The sequence below is a fragment of the Scyliorhinus torazame genome, chromosome 8, assembly GCF_047496885.1.
Source record: "Scyliorhinus torazame isolate Kashiwa2021f chromosome 8, sScyTor2.1, whole genome shotgun sequence".
Taxonomy (NCBI): domain Eukaryota; kingdom Metazoa; phylum Chordata; class Chondrichthyes; order Carcharhiniformes; family Scyliorhinidae; genus Scyliorhinus; species Scyliorhinus torazame.
Genome location: NC_092714.1, coordinates 108,114,423 through 108,140,267, shown reverse-complemented (window position 1 = coordinate 108,140,267; position 25,845 = coordinate 108,114,423). Strand labels below are relative to the sequence as shown.

General features: G+C 48.6%; 1 protein-coding gene across 1 annotated transcript in view; it reads left to right on the top strand.

Moving 5' to 3' along the window:
• Positions 1-25,845, top strand: part of LOC140428025 (cilia- and flagella-associated protein 47-like) — a 1,060,448-nt gene that overhangs the window by 15,146 nt on the left and 1,019,457 nt on the right. Inside the window, exons 3-4 of the mRNA XM_072513997.1 lie at positions 1,126-1,241; positions 24,369-24,510. Coding sequence (XP_072370098.1) covers positions 1,126-1,241; positions 24,369-24,510 — 258 coding nt within the window. The remainder of the gene's footprint in view (positions 1-1,125; positions 1,242-24,368; positions 24,511-25,845) is intronic.

The following is a 25,845-nucleotide window of genomic DNA, read 5'->3' as shown; positions in this document are numbered from 1 at the left end:
CTGGGATCTCTGGAATAGTCTTGAACTACAATTGAGTTGACGTAGAGACGAGAGTGGTATCAGTGAGCCAATATTGACTACAATGATTGCTAGATGGAAGATTTTAGAATAGAATATTCTGACAACAACTTGCATTTATGCTGGACTTTTCAAAGATAAAACTTTCTGAGCTGCTTCACAGGAACCTTACCAGCTGGAATTTGGAATCAAGCCACATAAGGAGATATTAGGGTAGATGAGGATGGAAGAGAAGCAAAGAGACATGGAGGCTTTAACAGATTCCTGCTAAAATTAAACTGTGAACATCACTGACAATATTTTCTCACCAAGTCATATTAAATCCCTTATGTATACTGTTGAAAAGAACAATACAGCTTTTCTTACTGTTTACTTTTTTCTTTATTAAATTCACACTGTTGTCACACACCACCTTATTCCTTCCTCCAGGAGTGCAGAGCAATCTTGGTGAGAGATGCTTTTGCAGCTTGTGTTATGCTACAAGCCAACAGGAAGTATTCTTTTAGAGGACTGAGAGTTTTATTTCCAGATTTTTATATCATAGAATAATAGAATTTACAGTGCAGAAGGAGGCTATTTGGCCCATTGAGTCTGCACAGGCCTTGAAAAGAGCACCCTACTTAAGCCCACATCTCCACCCTATCCCTGTAACCCCACCTAACCTTTTTTGGACACTAAGGGCAATTTAGCATGGCCAATCCACCGAGCCTGCACATCTTTGGACTGTGAAAGGAAACCAGAGCACCTGGAGGAAACCGACACAGATGCGGGGAGAATGTGTAGGCTCCGCACAGACAGTGACCCAAACTGGGAATCGAACCTGGGACCCTGGAGCTGTGAAGCAACAGTACTAACCACTGTGCTATCGTGCTGCCCTAAGTCACATACATTTCTTTGAGATGGAGCACCATCATTTATAGGTTATTTCATCTCAATGTCTAGGTATTGATGACTAGCTTTCTGTCTGCATCATAATAATGTCACTTTGTGTCGCTTGGCGTAAATATTCTGCTTCAGCTATTTTCTGCTATTTTTAAGGATTCATTAAACTGCTTAAAGTAGAATTAGTTGAGTCGATCACATGGTGTTTTTTGTTTTCTTGTGTAGGTTTGTTTCTGCTTGTGATCTTAGCATTGACCCAGAAGTTGATTTTGGAACTTTGGTAGCCAATAGTAGTGTCCATTGCATGGAAGTAAATGTTCCAAATCATGGAACTCTCCCAGGTAAATATTATTCAACAGTAATCTGTGAAAAACAAAACTCTCATATATTTTCTCTTTATTTGTTGTATTTTTCATGCTATCCTTAAAAGTTGAACATTTACAAGTTGATAAAACCAGACTTCCATACTGTTTCCAAAATAAAAGTCATGATTAGTTTACTAACTGTTAAAATAAATTGGGTATGATGGGGAGATGAGAAAAATAAAAAAAAAGCTGATGAATTCAAATAATGTTTAAAATTATTTTATTACGCTTGATAATGTGTAACCAAGATTAAGCTATCCCACTCCCTGTCATTCTGGTGTGCTCCATGTGCCCATCCAATAACCGCTTGAAAGTTCCTGTCAACCTTTTCTATGCAAGACTTTTATACTACAGCTACCATCTAACTTTCCATATGTATGTAGACTTACAAGTGATGTATGATTCATTCACAGCAGAACTAAACTTGTAGCTAACTTATTGGAGCCTGACCTTTGATGGATTCCTGTGAAAGTGACACTAAATACATTATAATTGGAAGAAAGCTGATGGAAATGTTATTTAACAAAAATACTGGGCTGGATTCCCCGGTTCCCCAGCCACGTGTTTCTCAGTCGCTCGCTGTTCACTGGCAGCAGAATTCTCTACTCCTGCCGCTTGTCAATGGGATTTCCCATTGAAGCCACCCACACCGTTGGGAAACCCACTGGTGGGGGTGCGCTGTGGCGGGAACAAAGAATAGCAACGACCGGAGAATTCCGGCCACCATTGAAGGGATCAGCAATTGTTTGTATTTTTATGGTTATTACGATGATTAGATTGTTAAAATCTTCCCACTTAAAATCTATTCAAGGTGATGAAATGCACTTTTACCTGCACAATTTGAAACGTTTCAGGCAAGTTGAAAGCGCCATAGTGTGAACACAGTAGCATACACCAGAGGTGTCATATTATGATTACTGTTTTACCATCACAGACTATATTTTTGAGGTCATTTAAAAAATATATATTTTTATTCAACTTTTATCATTTTATACCCCAAAAATACAAAGATTACAAAAGCTACAAACAACAGGAAACCAAATAAAAGGAACAATAACTACTGCCCCCATTCTCTCTCCTCCCTCTAACAGCTAACAGTGACCAATTCCTTAAAATACAATATGAACTGTTGCCATCTACGGTAGAACCCTACAATTGACCCCCTCGGGGTATATTTGACCTTCTCGAGTTGCAAAAACTCCATTAACTCCCCTAGCCACACCGAGGCGCTAGGTGGAATCACCAGTCTCCTACTCAGCGGGTCGATTTGTCTCCAAGCAACTAGTGAGGCGAATGCCAGGGTATTCCGCCTCATACCCGTCCGCAGCTCTGGCAGGTCCAATACCCCAAATATAGCCATTAAAGGACAGAGCTTCAGTTCAATATTCAGGAATACCGATATGGTGTTGAAAAAAGAGACCCAGAAACCCACAAGCTTGGGACAGGACCAGAACATATGCGTGTGGATTGCAGGCCCTCTCGAACAGCCCTTGGACCTATCCTCAACCCCCTCAAAAAAAGGACTCATGGTGAAGTAAACCATAAACACTACCTTCAGCTGGATCAGACCCGGCGTCGGACAGGATAATGTGGCGTTCACCCAGCGGAGGATCACGCTCCCCACCTCCTCTTCCAGTATGGATCCCAGCTGCTGCTCCCATTTGGCCTTCTTTACCCCCTCCACCGAGACCAACTCTTTGCCCCAAAGTCCCTCCATATCTACTGGATGAACTACCCTCTTCCGATCCCGAGCAGGAAAGAATTCTATCCAATAAGGTTGAAGGCGGCTCCACCGCACAAGGCAGGGAAGTCGTCACCAGTGCCCCCAAACTAGATCCTCTGCACGATCCAGACTCCATCTGCACACAGGTAGATCCTGGGTCTCCACATCACCCCAACACCACCCTCGCGTTGTCAGCCAAGTAGCCCTCCCAATTGTCTATCCATCTGTTGGACCCCCTCTGAATTCTTGGTGTCTTCCCTGCTCATATGACTATGTAAACTGCTTCATCCCCCATAAAATAACTTGGATAAAAATACCGGAAGACACTGAAAAAAGAACAAGGTGTGGATTTGGATGGACTGAACCCGGCCCGCCAAGGACAATGGGAGGCTGTCCCACCTTTGCAGGTCAGCCTTAACCCATCCGCTAGCTTTGTAAAATACAAAGCTGCACCCAATCCTGTTCCACCTGGACCCCCAAAGACCGAAAACTAGTTTCTGCCAGGCAGAAAGGTTAACACCCCCAGACCGGCTCCCCTCCCTGAGGTGCCAACCACAAAGTATTCACTCTTCCCGACATTTAACTTGTATCGAAAGGGAAGCACGATGGTGCAGTGGTTAGCACTGTTGCCTCACGGCACTGAGGACCTGGGTTCGATCCCAGTCCCTGGTCACTGTCCATGTGGAGTTTGCACATTTACCCCGTGCCTGTGTGAGTCTCACCCCCACAACCCAAAGATACGCAGTGTAGGTTGATTGGCCACGCTAAATTGTCCCTTAATTGGGGGAGAAAAAAAATAATTGGTGTGGTAATACCAGGTATTGCGGTACCTGTGAGGTGGATGACCATTGGCTAGACCCAGGAGTCTACCATTGGCTGATGTACATAGCTTCGCCCTGAGAGGCGGGGTATAAGAACCAATGCCGTCCCAGCAGCCTTCACTTTCTGTATCGAAGCTGCTGGGGAACAGTTCTAGCTGATTAAAGCCATTTAGTTATGCCTCACCTTGTCTCGAGAGTAAATTGATTGCGCATCAATTTAATCTGCTACAACTTCAGTTGAAAGGATGGATCTCCGTATCAAACCGGAGTGCCTTCAGCTCAGCCCCCACACGGACAACTCTGCTACTATCTTCAAACATTGGCTGGCGTGCTTTAAGGGCTACCTCGACACGGCCGCCGACACCCCCACGGAAAGACAAAAGATGCACCTTCTACGCTCGCGGGTCAGCCCTGGGATCTACCCTCTGATCGAGGAGGCGGAGAATTATGCTGCAGCGATCGAGCTGCTAGAAGGACATTATATCCGCCCTGTGAACCAGGTCTACGCTCGTCACCTGCTGGCGACTAGGAGGCAAAGCCCCGAGGAAACGTTGGAAGACTTCTACTGGGCGCTGCTGGTGCTTGGCCGAAACTGTGGCTGCCCGGCAGTTTCGGGGAACGAGCACACAGAACTTTTGATCAGGGATGCTTTCGTGGCAGGTATGACCTCCCCCAATATCCGCCGAAGGCTCCTAGAAATGGACACTCTGGGACTTACTGAGGCACGGGCCCTGGCGGGGTCCATGGACGTTGCATATAAATATGCGCTGGTTTTGCTCCCGGACACGAGGCGGCCCCTTGGGCTGCGTGGCACCCCGTTGCGGCAGCCCCTCAGACCTTCCCCCTGACCCCGAAGCCTGCGCGGCGAGACGGCCCGCTACCGCCGCCGGACAACGCTGTTTCTTCTGCGGGCAGGCGAATCATCCCCGCCCGCACCGCCACCTGCAAAGGGTGCGGCAAGAAGGGCCACTATGTCAGGGTCTGCCAGGCCGTGGCTGTGGTCTCCAGCGACTATCGGCAGCCCCCCTTTCAGGCCCTGGCCGCCCACCGCCACCCCCCTATCCTCCGGCCGTGCGCGACCGGCAGGTGCGGCCATTTTGCCCCCTGGCCACCACGCTGGACGGGTGGGCGCCGCCATATTGTCCCTCGCCGTCGCCATCTTCTTCGTCTCTGGACTCCATGTGTGACCCATGGCTGACGCCATCTTGGATGGGGCCCCAGGCCTCCAGCACAGCCGACTACATGCTGCCCGACCAGAACTCTCCATTACTGCAGCTGGCCTCGGTTACTCTGGACCAGAGTCGGCCCCGGATGCTTGCGAAAGCTACAATGACGATCTCCATCAACGGCCACGATATGTCGTGCTTGATCAACTCTGGGAGCACGGAAAGCTTTGTTCACCCTGATACGGTAAGGCGCTGTTCTCTTGTCACCCATCCCGTAAATCAAAGGAACTCCCTGGCCTCCGGGTCACACGCGGTGGAGATAAAGGGGTTCTGCCTAGCGAATCTCACTGTCCAAGGCAGGGAATTCCACAATTTCCGTCTGTACGTCCTGCCGCACCTCTGTGCAGCCACCCTCCTTGGGCTGGATTTCCAGTGCCATCTGCAAAGCCTGGATTTCCAGTGCCATCTGCAAATCCCTATACCCCCCCTTACTGTCTGTGGTCTCGCGACCCTTAAGGTCGACCCGCCTTCCCTGTTTGCGAACCTCACCCCGGATTGCAAACCCTTCGCCACCAGGAGCAGACGATACAGTGCCCAGGACCGGACCTTTATCAGGTCGGAGGTCCAAAGGCTGCTGAGGGAAAGGGTCATCGAAGCGAGCAACAGTCCCTGGAGAGCTCAAGTAGTGGTGGTAAAGATCGGGGAGAAACATAGGATGGTCATTGACTACAGCCAGACCATCAACAGGTTTACGCAGCTGGATGCGTACCCTCTCCCCCGTATAGCCGACCTGGTGAACAGGATTGCGCAATACAAGGTTTTCTCCACGGTGGATCTCAAGTCTGCCTACCACCAGCTATCCCTCCGTAATGGTGACCGCCAGTAAACTGCCTTCGAAGCAGATGGGCGGCTCTATCACGTTTTAAGGGTTCCCTTCGGTGTCACGAACGGGGTCTCGGTCTTCCAACGAGAGATAGACCGAATGGTTGACCGGTACGGCTTACGCGCAACGTTCCCGTATCTTGATAACGTCACCATCTGCAGCCATGACCAGCAGGACCACAACACCAACCTCCGGAAATTTCTCCAGACCGCGAATATCCTTAACCTGACCCACAATAAGGATAAATGCATGTTTAGCACCGACCGTCTAGCCATTCTAGGCTACGTAGTGCGAAGTGGAGTCATAGGCCCCGACCCTGAGCACATGCACCCCCTCATGGAGTTCCCCCTCCCTCACTGCCCCAAGGCCCTAAAGCGCTGCCTCGGCTTCTTCAGCTATTATGCACAGTGGGTCCCCAATTACACAGACAAGGTTCGACCCCTGATCAAGTCCACAACCTTCCCCCTGTCGACGGAGGCCCGCCAGGCCTTCAGCTACACCAAAGCAGACATTGCTAAAGCCACGATGCGTTCCATCGACGAGTCCCTCCCCTTCCAGGTCGAGAGCGATGCGTCCGACGTAGCTCTGGCGGCCACCCTAAATCAAGCGGGCAGGCCCATGGCTTTCTTCTCCCGTACCCTCCATGCTTCCGAAATTCGCCATTCCTCGGTCGAAAAGGAGGCCCAGGCCATAATAGAAGCTGTGCATCACTGGAGGCATTACCTGGCCGGCAGGAGATTCACTCTCCTCACGGACCAACGGTCGGTTGCCTTCATGTTCGATAATGCACAGCAGGGCAAGATTAAGAACAACGTGATCTTGCGGTGGAGGATCGAACTCTCCACCTACAATTACGAGATCTTGTACCGTCCGGGGAAGCTGAACGAGCCTCCTGATGCCCTGTCCCGAGGCACTTGTGCCACCGCACAAGTGGACCGCCTCCGAGCCCTCCACGAGGACCTCTGCCACCCGGGGGTCACTCGTTTCTTTCATTTTATCAAGACCCGCAACCTGCCCTACTCCATCGAGGAGGTCAGGACCGTCACCAGGGACTGCCAAATCTGCGTGGAGTGCAAACCGCACTTCTACCGGCCAGAGAGGGCGCACCGAATAAAGGCTTCCCGTCCCTTTGAACGCCCCAACACGTACTTCCTGAACGTGATTGACGAGTACTCCCGGTTCCCATTCGCCATCCCCTGCCCAGACATGACCACAACCACCGTCATCAAGGCCCTCCAGGGTATCTTTACACTGTTCGGTTTCCCCGCATACATTCACAGTGATAGGGGGTCCTCCTTTATGAGCGACGAACTGCGTTAATTCCTGCTCAGCAAGGGCATTGCCTCGAGCAGGACGACCAGTTACAACCCCCGGGAAACGGGCAGGTTGAGAGGGAGAACGGCACGGTCTGGAAGACAGTCCTACTGGCCCAGGAATCGGCCAGTGTCCCGCTGGCAGGAAGTCCTCCCAGTGGCCCTTCACTCCATCCGGTCACTGCTCTGTACTACCACAGATCAGACACCTCATGAACGTCTTCTTGTTTTCCCCAGGAAGTCCTCCTCCAGGACCTCGCTCCCAACCTGGCTTGCGACACCCGGACCCATCCTGCTTCGGGAACATGCGAGGGTGCACAGGTCGGACCTGTTGGTTGAGAGGGTCCACCTGCTGCACGCCAACCCACAGAACGCCTATGTAGCGTTCCCTGACGGCCGCCAAGACACGGTCTCCCTTCGGGACCTGGCGCCCGCCGGAGCCCCACGCGCATCCGCACCAGTGTCCCACCCCCACCCTCCCCGTAGCACCTGACCGGAGGGTCAGTACTCCCGCTGCCCCTGCCTAGGCCCGAACAAGCACCGGCGCCCCCTACAGGCGCCCCCCCCACCCACTTTTCGCCCCAACAGCGCCGCCTATGGGTGACGAAGCTGCCTGGGAGGATGACACCACGTTCCCGGAGTCGCAACCGCCGGGACCCCCATCAGGATCACCCCTGAAGCCCAGACGCTCCAGAAGGACGACCAGGCCACCCGATCGACTGATTGCTGCACCATGAACACTTTGCTAGTACCCTCGACATCACGGCACCTCCATACCTGGTCCTACCACGCGAAAGGTGACATTAACTCTGGCCATCACCCTGCCTGGCTCTTTTTTAACAGGGGGTGAATGTGGTAATACCAGGTATTGCGGTACCTGAGAGGTGGATGACCATTGGCTAGACCCAGGAGTCTACCATTGGCTGATGTACATAGCTCCGCCCTGAGAGGCGGAGTATAAGAACCAATGCCGTCCCAGTAGCCTTCACTTTCTGTATCGAAGCTGCTGGGGAACAGTTCTAGCAGATTAAAGCCGATTAGTTATGACTCACCTTGTCTTGAGAGTAATTGATTGCGCATCAATTGGGTACTCTCAATTTGAAAAGAAACTTGCATTCAGAGAAGAAGCCAAAAATAGATTCATTATTTCCTGCATTGTTGGCCCCAGATTGCTCACGCATACAAGGACAGACTGAATTTCACCCCACCTCTAACAATCCCTGTCCACCTATTTGAGACCCTCTGGGCAATAGCCAGTGGCTCAATTGCCAGCACGAACAAGAGAGGAGACATGGGACACCCCTGCCTCGTCCCCCTATGTAGCTGAAACAACCATGAATTCATGGTGTTGGTCCACAAGCTGGCAGAAGGAGCCTTGTGCAACAACCACACCCATGACACAAACACAGGGCCCAATCCAACTTCTGCCTTCACTCAACCCTATTGGATGCTTTTTCTGCATCCAGCAACACGATTATCTCCGGTTCCAGTCCAGTTGATGGGGTGACATCCATATTGAGCAGCTGCCTCACGTTGGATGTCACTTTCGACCCTTCACAAATACCGTTTGGTCCTCTCCAACTACCTCGGGAAGACAGGGTTCCAACCTCAGCGCCAGGAGCGTGGCCAGAAGCTTTGTGTCTACATTGAGCAGTGATATCGGGCCACATGACCCAAAGTCTGTGGGATCCTTATCCTTTTTCAGGAGAAGGGATGCCTTCCCCAACATCTCGGGGAGAGAACCCCACTCCAGGGAATCATTAAACATCCCCATCAATAGCGGATCCGCAAACTTCTTATAAAATTCTTCCGGGAATCCATCCGGCCCCGGCACCATTCCCGCCTCAAACTTTCTTAAGGCTGTTCTAACATCCTCCTGTCCTAGCGGCACCTCCAGCTCTTCCCACAATTCCTCCCCACCTTGGGAAACTCCAAACCTTATAAAAACTCTTGTCATTCCCTGCTCGTCCCCTGGTGGCTCCGACCGATAAAGCCTCTCATATAAGTCTTAAAATGCCCGACTCACCTTGTCTGGGATGGAAACCAGCCTGCCCTCAAAATCCCTAACCAGAATGATTTCCTTAGCAACCTCTTGCCACCTTAGCTGCTGGGCCAGGAGACGACTGGCTTTCTCCCCATACTCATACACTACCCCCTTCAAACGCCTCATCTGGAACACCGCTCTGTTTGTAGACAACAGTCATATGGCTCTAGAGACCTTCCCGCAGACCCCAATGTCTGATAAAAACCTCCAACTTGTGTGCTGCATCTTATCGGCATCTAACATCAGATCTATCAGGTGCGGAGCATGGTCAGAAATAACCACCGCTGGATGTTCCACCTTCTTCAGTCTGGGGAGAAGAGTCCTACCCAAGACAAAGAAGTCTATCCTTGAGTTCACCTTGTGCACCGGGGACTACCTGCCATCTCGGCCAACCCCTTTCCCAACCAACCAAGCAAACAACTACACCCATTGTGTCTCACCAAAACTGGCCCAATGCATCGCAGCCCCTCCCCCACTCCACTTCCGTTCACTATCTATTCCTGCTTGCTAGTGATGTAGCCCCCACCCAGGGGCCCCTTTCAAAAAGCCAACAAAAGCAACAACCTTAGCCCCACCCAAGTGCCCAAACCCTGGCCTCCTTACTATACGCCTCTTCCCCTACCGGTACCCTATCAAAAATCCCTTTCACATCCCAAAAAATAATAAGAAACATTAACACATTGTAATAAAACATCATCAACCTCTCCGATCCGTCTCTCAGATACGAAGTCCCCATCGGCCTTCCTCAAACCAGTCCCTTCTTTCTAATGAAGGCTTCTGCGAGCTCTGGTGTATCAAGGAAATAATCTTTCGAGTCCATCGTTACTTTCAGTCGCGCCGGGTATACCACCCCGAATCGCACTCCTTCATTGTAGAATGCTACCTTCCCCTTGTTGAAGGCCGCACGCCTCTTTGCCAGCTTGGTCCCAATGTCTTGGTAGATCTGCAATGTGTGCCATTCCCAGTCAATGTCGCAGTTCTTCTTTGCCCACTCCAGGACCCACTCCTTCATCTGGAAACTGTGAAAGCAGATAATCACCACCCAAGGTGGCTTATTCGGCCGTGGCTTCTGCCGGAGTGCCATATGGGCTCTATCCAACTCCGGAGGGGCGAACACCTCTTTTCTGCCACTCCCCCAAACAGCCAAGAGAACATCCCGGGAAGTATTCAATTGGCTTTGAGCCTTCCACTCCCTCGGGCAGCTCCACCATCCAGAGTTTCAACCGCCTTGACCTATTCTCCAGATCTTCCACTTTTGCCCTCAGGCCCTTGTTACTCTTCGCCACGGATAGTAGCTCCGCCTCCAATGAGGCAAACTGCCTATCATGCTGCGGCATGACCTTAAATGTCTCACCTTGCTCTTTCACAGCCTTCAACGTCATACCCAGCTGCTCTCAGATGGGGCCAATGCTTTAAAGGATTTCTTCATCCCTTTACCTTGCCGCTCAAACTGCCTGTCCACCTGCTTCTCAAAATTTTCCAGTTCTGTGCCATCACCACAGCCAGTTTGTCTACTGTAATGGAGCGGCTTCCTCTGCCGTCTTCTCTCCTTCAGATTCCTTCATCAGACTACCAGCCTGGGCTTTCTTCCCAGGGGGCTTTTTCATCAAAACTTTCAACATAAATGTTGCCCAGATCATCCAGCTGGGTTTGGACACAAAAATCCCCAGGAAAATGGGCAAAATAGATCAAAAAGCAAAGAGCCTGGTGGGAGCTACCTTTTGTGTGACTTGCTCTCACATACGTCATTAGAAGTCCTTCTTTAGAAGTCATATGAATATTATTTTTAATTGTCCACCCATTAGCTGTCTCGCTCTAATATGCAGATTAGGCAAAAAGTGATCCTTTGCAGTCTCATCCTAATTTGCATTTCTGTAAGCACTTTCTGCTCCATAATCACTTATTTCGTTGGAAATATTCATCAGATTTGGCAGCATCTGTGGAGAGAGAAACGGAGTTAACGTTTCAGGCCAATGATCTTTCATCAGATCTGGGAAAATTTATAAATGTAATATATTTTGGATATGTAAAAGACAGGATGGGATGGGCAGAAGGAAGGGCAGTTTCACGGTGCAAGGACAAAGGAAGTGGTAGTGGGACAAATAAAAGAACAAAACATCTGGCGAGAGGAGGTGTGGACAGTCAGATCCTGAGTAGCTGGCTTATGAAAGCATGTAAAGGAAATAAAAGAAAAACAAGAGACGCGATTCTCTCAAAAGGGAACGAAGTCCCCTGGCGAGTGTGTTTAGCCGCGTGTTTCCCAGTGCTCGCAGTGCCGAGAAACACATGGCTATTTAACGCGGCTCGCGTTGCATAAGGGGCTTGAGCGGGGAACGCGCAGCCCAGGCCGCACATAGCCCCGTTTTGTACTGTGGGGATCTCCACTTGCCAGAACTCCCCAGTGTAATGAGAGATCAGGACGCCATTTTCAAATGTTTACAAGCTGTTTACTTTTAATAAACCTCCTCAGTTGTTGGGCCTGAAGATGCATCTGCACCATTTTCAAATGGCATCCTGATTTCCAAGGCTCCCGAAATGATCCACGACCTACACCCCCCCCACCCCCCCCGCCTTTTCCCCCCAGCCCGAATGCACTATGGGAGGGTCCCCGGACCCCAACCCTCCCAACACCCACGCTGGGCACCCCCCAGACCCGATCACATGTGCGCAGAAAATGCCAGCTGGGCACCTTGGCAGTGCCAGATTGGCACCCAGGTGGCACTGCCAAGGTGCCAGGCTGGCACCAGTAGTGCCAGGGCACCACCCTGCCCATAGGGCATGCAGCTGGGGGCCTCTGACTCCGTGGGAGACCTCCATGAGTGCCGTTCTGTCTGGTCCCTGTTTCTGGGGACCAGTGCCGATTGGCGCTTGCCCGAGGTCTCTGAGGCGAAGGGGTTGAATCCCCAAATCTCAGGACCTCGGGAAACTGCACATTAGAGTGAGGCTAGCTGTCTGGGTCATTGCAGATTATGCAAAAAAGTGATCCTGCCCACATCGCAACTTCTTGCGAGGTAATGTTTGTTCTCCCGGCCATGCTGTGCACTATGAGCTGCTTTTCCAGCGCAGCATGACTGTTGGATCATGCCCATGAGTGAACAAATGCAAAGATAAATGAAACAAATTGCAGAAAGTGGTTAAGATCTAAAATAGATGAACTGAGTGCTGAGTCCAGAACGTTATAAAGTGCACAGTCCAAAGATGAGGCACTGTTCCTCGAGTTTCATTGGAGCACTGTGGCAGGTCAAGGACAGGACAGAGTGGGAGCAAGGAGAAAAATTAACATAACAGGCAACTGGAAGCACGGGGACATACAGCTGGACTAAATGAAGATAGTTTGCAAAGTAGTCCCCCCCTGAATGAAGATAGTTTGCAAAGTAGCCCCCCCCCCCCAATGGCGAGGAGCCCACATCATGAGCAGAAAATACAGTATACCAAATTGATAGCAGTAGAATTAAATTGCTGTTTCACCTGTAAGGAATGTTTGGGGCACTGGATGGTGCAAAGGGAGGAAATAATAGGGCAGACGTTCTGTATCTTGCGCAAGCATGAACAGGGGCATTCGAGCTGACTCAGGAGCGGACCATGGTATTGCAGAGGGAAATGTACCTTCGGAATGCTGAAAAGGAAGGTGTTGGTGGTGGCATCATGCTAAAGATGGTGCACATGGTGGAGGATGATTAAATATTAAGTGTCAGTGGTGGAACATCATAGCCGCATAAGAATTAAGTTAGCTTTCGAAAAGGATACGGAGCAATTCAGAGTATAAATTGCTATTGGAGGAGGGCCAATTTCAATGGGATCTGGCCCAGGTAATTTGGGATCAAATATTGATGGGCAAAACTGTAAGGGAACAAGTGGCTCGTCTTTAGGATGGCATGGTGGCACAGTGGTTAGCACTGCTTCCTACGGCGCTGAGGACCTGGGTTCGATCCTGGCCCCAGGTCACTGTCTGTGTAGCATTTGCACTTTCTCTCCGTGTTCGCGTGGGTTTCAACCCCAAACCCAAAGATGTGCAGGTTAGGTGGATTGGTCACGCTAAATTGGCCCTTAATTGAAAAAAATAATTGGCTACTCTAAATTTATGAGAAAAAATAGTTGCCCGTCTTGGGGGCACGGTAGCACTGTTGCTTCACAGAACCAGGGTCTCAGGTTCGATTCCCAGCTTGGGTCACTATCTGTGCGGAGTCTGCACATTCTCCCTGTGCCTGTGTGGGTTTCCTCCGGGTGCTCCGGTTTCATCCCACAAGTCCCGAAAGATGTGCTGTTAGGTGGATTGGACATTCTGAATTCTCCCTCAGTGCACCCGAACAGGTGCCGGAGTGTGAGGATTAGGGGATTTTCACAGTAACTTCATTGCAGTGTTAACGGAAACCTACTTGTGACAATAATAAAGATTATTATTATAAAGAGGAGCTTCTGAAGTTCTGAGTTTTTCTAATATGAATGCTTGTACATTTTCCACGGAGTTTGATCACCTTTGATTTCTTTGAATTTGAAAGGTCTCTCTCAATTGTTTCTCTGAAAAAAAAACTTAGAATGCTGATGCGGAACATGTGAATTCCAATTCTTTTTGAATTTTGTTTACAGACACTAAGCATTTAGACTTAAACAATGTTTTTGCTTCGTTGCCAGTTGTCACTTAGTAAGACTGCTGGGCATTGCACGCTGGAATGAAACTAAATTGAAACGAGTATGGCAGGGGGGTGGGCACCGGAGCAATAGGTCAGAAGGTGAAAGCATTGAGGAAGAACTAGGGAATAGGGCCAGTATGGTACTGAGGCAGAGCAGACAGGGAGAAGTTGCTGAACACAGCGGGTCTGGTGGCCTGAAATGCATATGTTTTAATGCAAGAAGTGTTATGATGTTGTTACCATTACAGAGACCTGGTTGAGGGAAGGACAGGATTGGCAGCTAAACGTTCCAGGATTTAGATGTTTCAGGCAGGATAGAGGGCGAAGTAAAAGGGGTGGCGGAGTTGCGCTACTGGTTCGGGAGAATATCACAGCTGAACTACAGGAGGACACCTCAGAGGGCAGTGAGGCTATATGGGTAGAGATCAGGAATAAGAAGGGTGCAGTCACAACGTTGGGGGTATACGACAGGCCTCCCAACAGCCAGCGGGAGATAGAGGAGCAGATTGGTAGACAGATTTTGGAAAAGAGTAAAAACAACAGGGTTGTTGTGATGGGAGACTTCAACTTCCCCAATATTGACTGAGACTCACTTAGTGCCAGGGGCTTAGACGGGGCAGGGTTTGTAAGGAGCATCCAGGAGGGCTTCTTAAAACAACATGTAGACAGTCCAACTAGGGAAGGGGCGGTACTGGAGCACGGCCAGGTGGTAGAAGTTTCAGTAGGGGAGCATTTCGGGAACAGTGACCACAATTCAGTAAGTTTTAAAGTGCTGGTGGACAAGGATAAGAGTGGTCCTAGGGTGAATGTGCTAAATTGGGGGAAGGCCAATTATCACAATATTAGGCAGGAACTGAAGAACCTAGACTGGGGGTGGATGTTTGAGGGTAAATCAACATCTGACATGTGGGAGGCTTTCAAGTGTCAGTTGAAAGGAATTCAGGACTGGCATGTTCCTGTGAGGAAGAAGGATAAATACGGCAAATTTCGGGAACCTTGGATAACGAGAGATATTGTAGGCCTCGTCAAAAAGAAAAAGGAGGCATTTGTCAGGGCTAGAAGGCTGGGAACAGACGAAGCCTGTGTGGAATATAAGGAAAGTAGGAAGGAACTTAAGCAAGGAGTCAGGAGGGTTAGAAGGAATCACGAAAAGTCATTCGCAAATAGGGTTAAGGAAAATCCCAAGGTCTTTTACACGTACATAAAAAGCACGAGGGTAGCCAGGGAAAGGGTTGGCCCACTGAAGGATAGGCAAAGAAATTCATGTGTGGAGCCAGAAGAAATGGGCGAGGTACTAAATGAATACTTAGCATCAGTATTCACCAAAGAGAAGGAATTGGTGGATGTTGAGTCTGGAGAAGTGTGTGTAGATAGCCTGGGTCACATTGAGATCCAAAAAGACGAGATGTTGGGCGTCTTGAAAAATATTAAGGTAGATAAGTCCCCAGGGCCTTATGGGATCTACCCCAGAATATTGAAGGAGGCTAGAGAGGAAATTGCTGAGGCCTTGACAGAAATCTTTGGATCCTCACTGTCTTCAGGTGATGTCCCGGAGAACTGGAGAATAGCCAATGTTGTTCCTTTGTTAAGAAGGATAGCAAGGATAATCCAGGGAACTACAGGCCAGTGAGCCTTACGTCAGTGGTAGGGAAAATACTGGAGAGAATTCTTCGAGACAGGATCTACTCCCATTTGGAACCAAATGGACGTATTAGTGAGAGGCAGCATGGTTTTGTGAAGGGGAGGTCATGTCTCACTAACTTGATAGAGTTTTTCGAAGAGGTCACAAAGATGATTGATGCAGATAGGGCAGTGCATGTTGTCTATATGGACTTCAGTAAGGCCTTTGACAAGGTCCCTCATGGTAGGCTGGTACAAAAGGTGAAGTCACACGGGATCAATGGTGAGCTGGCAAGGTGGATACAGAACTGGCTAGGTCATAGAAGACAGAGAGTAGCAATGGAAGGGTGATTTTCTAATTGGAGGGCTGTGACTAGTGGTGTTCCGCAGGGATCAGTGCTGGGACCTTTGCTGTTCGCAGTGTATATAAATGATTTGGAGGAAAATGTAACTGGTCTGATTAGTAAGTTTGCAGACGACACAAAGTCTGGTGGAATTGCGGATAGTGATGAGGACTGTCAGAGGATACAGCAGGATTTAGATCGTTTGGAGACTTGGGCGGAGAGATGGCAGGTGGGGTTTAATCTGGACAAATGTGAGGTAATGCATTTTGGAAGGTCTAATGCAGGTAGCAAATATACAGTGAATGGTAGAACCCTCAAGAGTATTGATGTTCAGGTCCACAGGACACTGAAAGGGGCAACACAGGTGGAGAAGGTAGTCAGGGGAGAGGGGTCAATTACTAGGGGGCATAGGTTTATGGTGCGATGGGCAAGGTTTAGAGTATGTGTACGAGGCAAGTTTTTTACGCAGAGGGTAGTGGGTGCCTGGAACTCGCTACCGGAGGAGGTGGTGGAAGCAGGGACGATAGTGACATTGAAAGGGCATCTTGACAAATAAATGAATAGGATGGGAATAGAGGGATACAGACCCAGGAAGTGTAGAAGATTGTAGTTTAGTCGGGTAGCGTGGTCGGCACGGGCTTGGAGGGCCGAAGGGCCTGTTCCTGTGCTGTACTTTTCTTTGTTCTTTGTTCTAGATTGGTGAAGTCATGCACAGCCCAGGCAGCTTGCCATCTGACTGATCTATCCCAATTGAGTTCAAGTGGCAGTTGCATCATTTAAGTCCTGCAATATTTGAGTAAAGTCCTATTACTGGGTCATGTACTCAAGAACCTTAAAAGTTCTTCATGCTACACGAGTGCTATGAAAAGAGTCCTTGACACCAATTAACTGAATCCACAAGTACCTTTGGTGAATTTTAAACCCATGATCTGGGATAAAATTTATATTATAATCAGAACAGTTGATGCACATTTATTTGCACTACCTAAACCAATGCCTTGCGCAAACAGTGCTGTTGATACAGTGTAATATTGTTTGGTCTGTGTCTCACAGTTTGTGAATTGATAGAAACATACATATTAAGCAGGAAAGTACAGTCCTACAGCAGGAACTAGTCAGAAATTGAACTACATAACTGGCAATTTGCTTGATAGCTGACTTCCCTCAAATTCTTTAGGATTTTCCTGACTAATGTTTAGTTATTGTTTAACAATGTTTTCACAGTTAATTCTGGAAGCATTTGTTTTTCGGATGCAATAATCCAAGAGCAGACTCTGGAATCTAACCGCATCCTATTCGCCTTCTCTCCATACTCTTGCACTGCCCCTCTGGCCCTGCATAGCTGTCCCACTGCCTCCTCCATCGACACGAGCCCAAACTCCATTTGGTGCTTCTGTCTCTATTTCAGCAGCGCCTCCTCAGGAGCCATCGGGTATCTCTGGTCCAACACCAGAATGGCCCCCAACAGCCTCAGCCTCTTCACCCTCTCCGCCTTAACCTTATGCGCTCAAATCGAAATAAACTTCCCTCTCACCACTGCCTTCAACGCCTCCCGCTGAGACCTCCCCCGTCTTATTATGTTCTATATAGTTCCGGATAGCCACCCCTATCTTCTTACAGACCTCCTTATCAGCCAATCCAACCTCCACTGCACCCTTGGAGAGCTCGCCCCCTCCACCCGCAAGTCCACCCAGTGTGGTGCGTGACCCGGCACCGCAATCACTAAATACTCAGTCCCAACCACCCTGACCAACAGTGCCTGGTCCAGGACAAAAAAAACAATCCGGAGTACCCCCTTTGGACATGCGAAAAGAACAAAAATTCCTTTGCCCTTGGCCTCTCAAACCACCATGGGTCCACTGCCCCATTCGCTCCATAAATCCCAACAACTCTTTTGCCATTGCTGACACCCTCATAGATTTGGGGCATGACCCAGCCTTGGATCCAGCACCATACTGAAATTCCCTGTGATCAGCCGGTGCGTGTCCAGGCAGTGATCTTTGCCAGGGCTCGCCTCATAAACTCCCAATTTGAGGTAGAAATATTCACCAGCACCATGGGCTCCAAGTTCCTCTTCACCATCACAAATCTACCCCCAAGGTCCGCCACCATGCTCCCCACCGCAAATGACGCACTCTTATTAACCAGCACTGCCACTCCCCTCGTCTTCATGTCCAGCCCCAAATTAAACACCTGTCCCACCCATCCCTTCCTCAGCCTCGTCAGATCCGCCACCTTCAAATGAATCTCTTGCAAAAACACAACGTCCGCCTTCAAACTCCTCGAATGTGTGAACATGCGTGACCTCTTAACCGGTCCATTTAATCCCCGAACATTCCATGAAATCAGCTGGGTCAGGGGGTTGGTGTCCTGTGCCCCCTCCCCTCCAGTCACCATATTCCTGCTTTAACCAGTTCCTCCAGGTCCACGCCACGTGTCCCCCTGGGGCCTCACCAAGATGTCCGCCATCATCCCCCCTTAAACAACTGTGCCACACCAACTCTGTCCACGGCAGCAACCCCCTCTCCCCCCTCTCTCTTTCCCCGCCATCCCTACCAAAGAGAAAGAAAATCACCCACCGCAACAGATCTATCCCCCACTTCACTCACGTTAACTAGTCTATCTGCTAGCATGGGGGCCCCCACTTGAGGCTACTGCCTTCCCCCAAACCTCTCTCTAATACCTCGTACCTGCTGCTCCACATTCCCACTTACACCCACAATCCCTAAAACCCTATAAAACATGATACATCATTCAACCTAGCTGAAAAGCGGCACGCTACACCCACTGTTATATCTATCGTCCAAAGTTCTAACAAGCCCCCAAGTCTATGGTCTCGCGAAACCCTGTTTGCCTCCTCCGGCATGTTCATATAGAACTCCTGACCCTGGTATGGTGACCCACAACCGGGCTGGCTGGAGCAGCTCATACTTCACTCCTTCCTTGAGCAGGACTGCTTTGATCCTGTTAAACCCAGCCGGTGCTTCCTCAGCTCTGCATCCAGATCCTGGTAGACCCAAATCATATTCCCTTCCCAGGTGCACTGCCTCATCTCCTTCATTTATCGCAGAATCTGCTCATTGTCCATATATCTGTGCAATCGTACCACCATCGCCCTGCTCACCTGCCTTCGTCCTCCTCCTCAGCAACCTGTGCACTCGCTCCACATCCACCTCGGGCGGGGGGTGGGGGGGGGGAGGGCGGTCGGTTGAAGATACACCCCCCCCAAACCAGCTTCCCCGGCATGTTCGCTACATACTTTGTGGCCTGCATTCCCTCAATTATCCAAGGATTCTATGGGAAGCAAGAGATGAAATTGCAGAGCCGTGGCAATGATCTTTTCGTCCTCACTGTCAACAGGGGTGGTACCAGGGGATTGGAGACTGGCGAATGTCGTGCCCCTGTTCAAAAAAGGGAATACGGATAACCCTGGGAATTACAGGCCAGTTAGTCTTACTTCGGTGGTAGGCAAAGTCATGGAAAGGGTACTGAAGGATAGGCTTTCTGAGCATCTGGAAAGACACTGCTTGATTAGGGATAGTCAGCACGGATTTGTGAGGGGTAGGTCTTGCCTTACAAGTCTTATTGAATTCTTTGAGGAGGTGACCAAGCATGTGGATGAAGGTAAAGCAGTGGATGTAGTGTATATGGATTTTAGTAAGGCATTTGATGAGGTTCCCCATGGTAGGCTTCTGCAGAAAGTAAGGAGGCATGGGATAATGGGAAATTTGGCCAGTTGGATAACGAACTGGCTAACTGATAGAAGTCAGAGAGTGGTGGTGGATGGCAAATATTCAGCCTGGATCCCAGTTACCAGTAGCGTACCGCAGGGATCAGTTCTGAGTCATCTGCTGTTTGTGATTTTCATTAATGACTTGGATGAGGGAGTTGAAGGGTGGGTCAGTAAATTTGCAGATGATACGAAGATTGGTGGAGTTGTGGATAGTGAGGAGGGCTGTTGTCGGCTGCAAAGAGACATAGATAGGATGCAGAGCTGGGCTGAGAAGTGGCAGATGGAGTTTAACCCTGAAAAGTGTGAGGTTGTCCATTTTGGAAGGACAAATATGAATGCGGAATACAGGGTTAACGGTAGAGTTCTTCGCAATGTGGAGGAGCAGAGAGATCTTGGGGTCTATGTTCATAGATCTTTGAAAGTTGCCACTCAAGTGGATAGATCTGTGAAGAAGGCCTATGGTGTGCTAGCATTCATTAACAGAGGGATTGAATTTAAGAGCCGTGAGGTGATGATGCAGCTGTACAAAACTTTGGTAAGGCCACATTTGGAGTACTGTGTACAGTTCTGGTCGCCTCATTTTAGGAAGGATGTGGAAGCTTTGGAAAAGGTGCAAAGGAGATTTACCAGGATGTTGCCTGGAATGGAGAGTAGGTCTTACGAGGAAAGGTTGAGGGTGCTAGGCCTTTTCTCATTAGAACGGAGAAGGATGAGGGGCGACTTGATAGAGGTTTATAAGATGATCAGGGGAATAGATAGAGTAGACAGTCAAGAGACTTTTTCCCTGGGTGGAACAAACCATTACAAGGGGACATAAATTTAAGGTGAATGGTGGAAGATATACGGGGGATGTCAGAGGTAGGTTCTTTACCCAGAGAGTAGTGGGGGCATGGAATGCGCTGCCTGTGGAAGTAGTTGAGTCGGAAACATTAGGGACCTTCAAGCAGCTATTGGATAGGTACATGGATTATGGTAGAATAATATAGTGTAGATTAATTTGTTCTTAAGGGCAGCACGGTAGCATTGTGGATAGCACAATTCCTTCACAGCTCCAGGGTCCCAGGTTCGATTCCGGCTTGGGTCACTGTCTGTGCGGAGTCTGCACATCCTCCCCATGTCTGCGTGGGTTTCCTCCGGGTGCTCCGGTTTCTTCCCACAGTCCAAAGATGTGCAGGTTAGGTGGATTGGCCATGATAAATTGCCCTTAGTGTGCAAAATTGCCCTTCGTGTTGGGTGGAGGTGTTGACTTTGGGTAGGGTGCTCTTTCCAAGAGCCAGTGCAGACTCAATGGGCCGAATGGCCTCCTTCTGCACTGTAAATTCAATGATAATCTATGATTAATCTGGGACAAAGGTTCGGCACAACATCTTGGGCCGAAGGGCCTGTTCTGTGCTGTATTTTTCTATGTTCTAATGCCTTTGGGCAATCCCACAATCTGGAGTTTCTGCCTCCTCGACTGATTCTGAAAATCATCGACTTTCTCCCTCAGCTTCCTTTGGCCCCCTGCAACCAGTGTAATCTCTGACTCAAATGAGGCCAGCCGGACCTCATGGTCTATCACCGACTCTTCCACTTTTTGGAGTGACGCACTATGTGCCTCTAACCTCTGCTCCACTCTCTCAATGGCTGCCCGAATCAGCTCAGCCACCTTAGCCAGGCCTCCTGCCTTTGCTGCCAGAAATTGGCCGTCAAAAGCTCCACCAACTGTTCCGTAGACGACTTAGCGGACACAACACCACAGAGATCTCCGCCATCTTTCCTTCTATTGCACTTAGCTAAAGCTCCTAGTCTGACTGTTGCCCTTTTACAGTTGCACTCTTTGTTTGATAGAGCTGAGACATTCCCACCCGAAGGAAAATCCTTACCTCTGTCTGTTCCTGTACTTCATACCAGAAAACACACCGTGAATGAGTAATAAGGACCAAACAATTCCTCTTCAAACAGAAGCCACCAACTATGCGACCACTCACTCCATGGCCACCACTGGAAGTCCCTTCGAAACCATTAACTCACCCTCTGACTCTGCCCCAACTCCTGAAGCTCTCTGACTACCCCCAACTTCACCTGACCTCACCTCACCATCCTGCCACCTACCACCCTGCCCCTCTACCCACTTACCTCACTCACACTCATGCACTTACACACTGAAAAGCTATTTAAATGTACTAAAGTAATTCAGTATGTTCGGGAATGAAAACTTAACAAACTACAGCAGCTAGTGCCATAAAAAAGGGAGTGTGGTTTTGTTTCCCCTGATGATTCTGCACTGAAAGTGGATTCCCAGGACAGAAAGGCTCCACATTTCAGAAGAGGTCCGGTTTGGAGTTCAAGACCAGAAATGTGGAGCTCCAACTCATTGTAAAGGAAATAAGAGCAGTGTGGCAATCTGATGGTAATTACCACTTTTTATCTCGTTTTGGGAGAGTTGCACAGGAGCATAGGAGGGATGAGCATGATCTGCTTCGTCATCTGGACTCTGCATTGTATTTATGGCATTAGAACATAGAACATACCGGGCAGCACGGTAGCATGGTGGTTAGCACAATTGCTTCACAACTTCAGGGTCCCAGGTTCGATTACTGGCTTGGGTCACTGTCTGTGCGGAGTTTGCACGTGCTCCCAGTGTCTGTGTGGGTTTCTGGGACCCTGGAGCTGTGAAGCCACAGTACTAACCACTGTGCTGCTGTGCTGCCTACGTTGGGATATAAAGAAATGATTGCTAAAAACAAGCTGTGAATTGAAAATTCTTGATGGAGATTTGGAAACTGGCGGATACTTCAAACTTGTGCTCTTCCTTTGTATAGATTAATAACACTTCTGAATATGGGTTCAGATATACTCTAAAATGATCTTCCCTGTACAGTTCTGGATATGATTCTGAGGAGATTATGGACAGCACGGTAGCATTGAGGTTAGCACAATTGCTTCACAGCTTCAGGGTCCCAGGTTTGATTCTTGGCTTGGGTCACTGTCTGTGCGGAGTCTGCACGTTCTCCTCGTGTGTGCGTGGGTTTCCTCCGGGTGCTCCGGTTTCCTCCCACAGTCCAAAGATGTGCAGGTTAGGTGGATTGGCCAAGCTAAATTGCCCTTAGTGTCCAAAATTGCCCTTAGTGTTGGGTGGAGTTACTGGGTTATGGGGATAGGTGCTCTTTCCAAGAGTCGGTGCAGACTCGATGGGCCGAATGGCCTCCTTCTGCACTGTACTGTCTATGTTCCTCGGCCGCAGAAAAATACTTTTCACTGCACTTCGGTACACGTGACAATAAATCAAATCAAATCAAATCACCTCCCAGCTTGCCATTTCTCGGGAAACCTCAGTTTATCCATGATGTGGAGATCCTGGCGTTGGTCTGGGATGGGCACAGTACGAAGTCTTACAACACCAGGTTAAAGTCCAACAGGTTTGTTTCAAATCACTAGCTTTTGGAGACCTGTTGCACTTTAACCAAGGCTTACTTTGTGTTCCCATTTGTGACAAAACTTTCCTATTACATTTCTTGTACTCTTGGGCAAGATATATAAGATAAAATATGGGTTTCAATAACTGATTCCAGAATCCTAGTCAGTAACCTTTGTCTGTGGAAATCTTTTGTCTTTCTTCTAAGTTTTTTTGATGCCACTGTGCTCCTTTGCATTTTCTCTTCTTACAACCTCCAAAAATGACCTCACATGTCCTTTTCCCTCCTTATGGGTTGGATTTTCCAAATGTTCTTGCCAGTGGAATGTTCTGGTCCTGCTGACGCCAAGACCGCCCCCCCCCCCCCCAAAACTGGGGAAATGGAAAAACTCAAGACTGCGTGGGGGGGGGTTTGAGAACTATGAGAAACCCTCTTGACAGTGACAGGACCGGAAGGCCACTGCAAAATATGCAGTTGGAGGGGGGCAGACAATCCCGCTGTATGGGGGTGATTTTGCATTTGCATTTGCTATGAGTGAGAATGGCGATGCGGGTACAAAACATTGCATGGATCGAGAAACAAGATTCTCACTGGCGAGATCTAATTTCCCGATGTTCCACACCCCTTGCCGGTGGTGTCACGAGGTTCACGCTCACAAAGGGCAAGAACCTCCGTTTGATACATTTATATACATATTATTCTCATCACCAACCCCCCCCCCCCGCCGCCACATGATCCCCTCACTGAATATTCAAACCTGGTAGATGTTACGCAACATCACTTCAGCGGGATTTACAACAGGCTCGGAAAAACAGTAATCAATCACAAGTATAGCCCTGGGGGTAGAGGGAGAATGACATGCCTGGGCAGGGCCCTGACACCTGTTTGTCACCTGATGCTTGTGATGGGGAGGAAGGGGGGGGGGGGGTGTTGGAGTGCCCAATGCTGATAATGGTGGCAGAGGTGGGGCAGGTGGAGAGCTACACGCTGGGTTTCAGTCAGAGCCTGACACTCTGACAAAATATGGGAAAATTCCACCCAGTTTCAATTGTGTTGAAATCAAAACTCATTCCAGCTTCTGATCCTGACTTTTTCTCAATAGCTTAAAACTCATTACCTCTTCAATCGTGCTTTCCTCTTCCAGCTTTCAGATTATTGAAATTCAAGCTTAGCATCATCTAATTATTCCTTATTTATTTCTGCCTGTTTGAAACATGATGGTATCCTCTATCACAGGCCTTAGGTCTGTACATTGCTTTCTCCATAAATAATAAATCCTAATCCTTCTTTGTACCCTCCACTTCTCCTTCTCGAAACAGGATTGAATTCCGTTTGAAGATTGGCAGCTTTGCCTGGGACAGATAATTAAATTATTCCATTTGATGCAGAAAGTTACGAGAAACTCACACTCTTCTTTTTTCCTGCAGGTCAGTTTCTTATTATGTATAAAGGCAATCTGCCTTTTCTGATCATTACACCCAGGAGTGGAATTGTTTTGCCTTACAGACAGCAATTGGTCAAAGTTGAATTGTGTACCGTCCAGCCTATGGTACTTGATGAAACATTCCTGTAAGTCTATATACTGTTAAATTTGTAAAGTGCATTTAAACATTTGTTCTTGAGATATTGATTGTAATTCTTCTGAACATCCCTCGGATGTATTATTTCAAACGCACTTATTTGCAGAATAGAAAAAGATCAGAAAGAGAAGAAATTCTTATGTTGCTAGCTTGTAACGGTGGAATTAATTTAAAATTGTATCATCAGAACCTAAGAACTAGGAGCAGGAGTAGGTAATTCATCTCCTCGGGTCTGCTCTGCCATTCAAAATGATCATGGCTGAGCTCATCTCTGCCTCAACTCCACTTCCCTGACCGTTCTCCATAACCCTTCAACCCATTACTATTCAAAAATCTGTCTATCTCCTCAAATTTACTCAATGTCCTGTCATCCATCACACTTTGGGGTAGGGAATTCCACAGATTCACGACCCTTTGAAAGAAGTAATTTCTCCTCATCTCTGTTTTAAATCTGCTACCCCTTATTCTAAAACTATGACCTCTCGTTCTAGATTTCCCCTCAAGAGGAAACATCCACTCCACGTCTACTTTCTCAATCCCCTTTATCATCTTATGTACCTCAATTAGATCTCCTCTCATTCTTATAAACTCTCGGAATATAGGCCTAAATTGCACAAAATCTCTTCTTAAGACAAACCCCTCATCTGTGGAATCAATCTCGTGAACCTCCTCTGAACTGTCTCCAATGCAAATACATCCCTCCTCAAGTAAGAGGTCCAAAACTGTACACAATACTCCAGGTGCTGTCCTACCAATGCCTTGTTCAGTAGCAGCAACACTTCCTTATTTTCATACTCTATGTCCCATGCGTCGAAGGATTAAGAGAACTTCATCTGTTAAAAGTACTCCTTAACATATTCCTTCTGGAATCTTGTAGTTATGAGATTGCTCTGCCGGGGCCGGTGGGAAGTGCACCTAATTTCTCACTGAAAATTCTGCCTACACTCTTTTGTCTGAGCTGTGTCTGCATAGATCCTTGGTCATGTCAAACATCTCCATGCATCTTTCCCTTCCTGGGGAGCATCTGCAAATTCCTGAGGCCTTGGCTGGCTCCTGCTCCTCGAGTCAATGGTCTTCCTGGAGCTGTGCCAGTGGGCTATGGGCCCTTGTCTTCATTCTAATCATAGCTATCAACAAGGCAGTGTTGCGTGCAGCCTGCGTTCTCCACTCCTTGTATCTGTGAACTGATATAGTTGAACATTTGGGGGGGAAGGTGGCCAGGGTTAGGAGGGTGGTCTTTTTAAAAAATAAACTTAGAGTGCCCAATTCAGTTTTTCCAATTAAGGGGCAATTTATCATGGCCAATCCACCTAGCCTGCACATC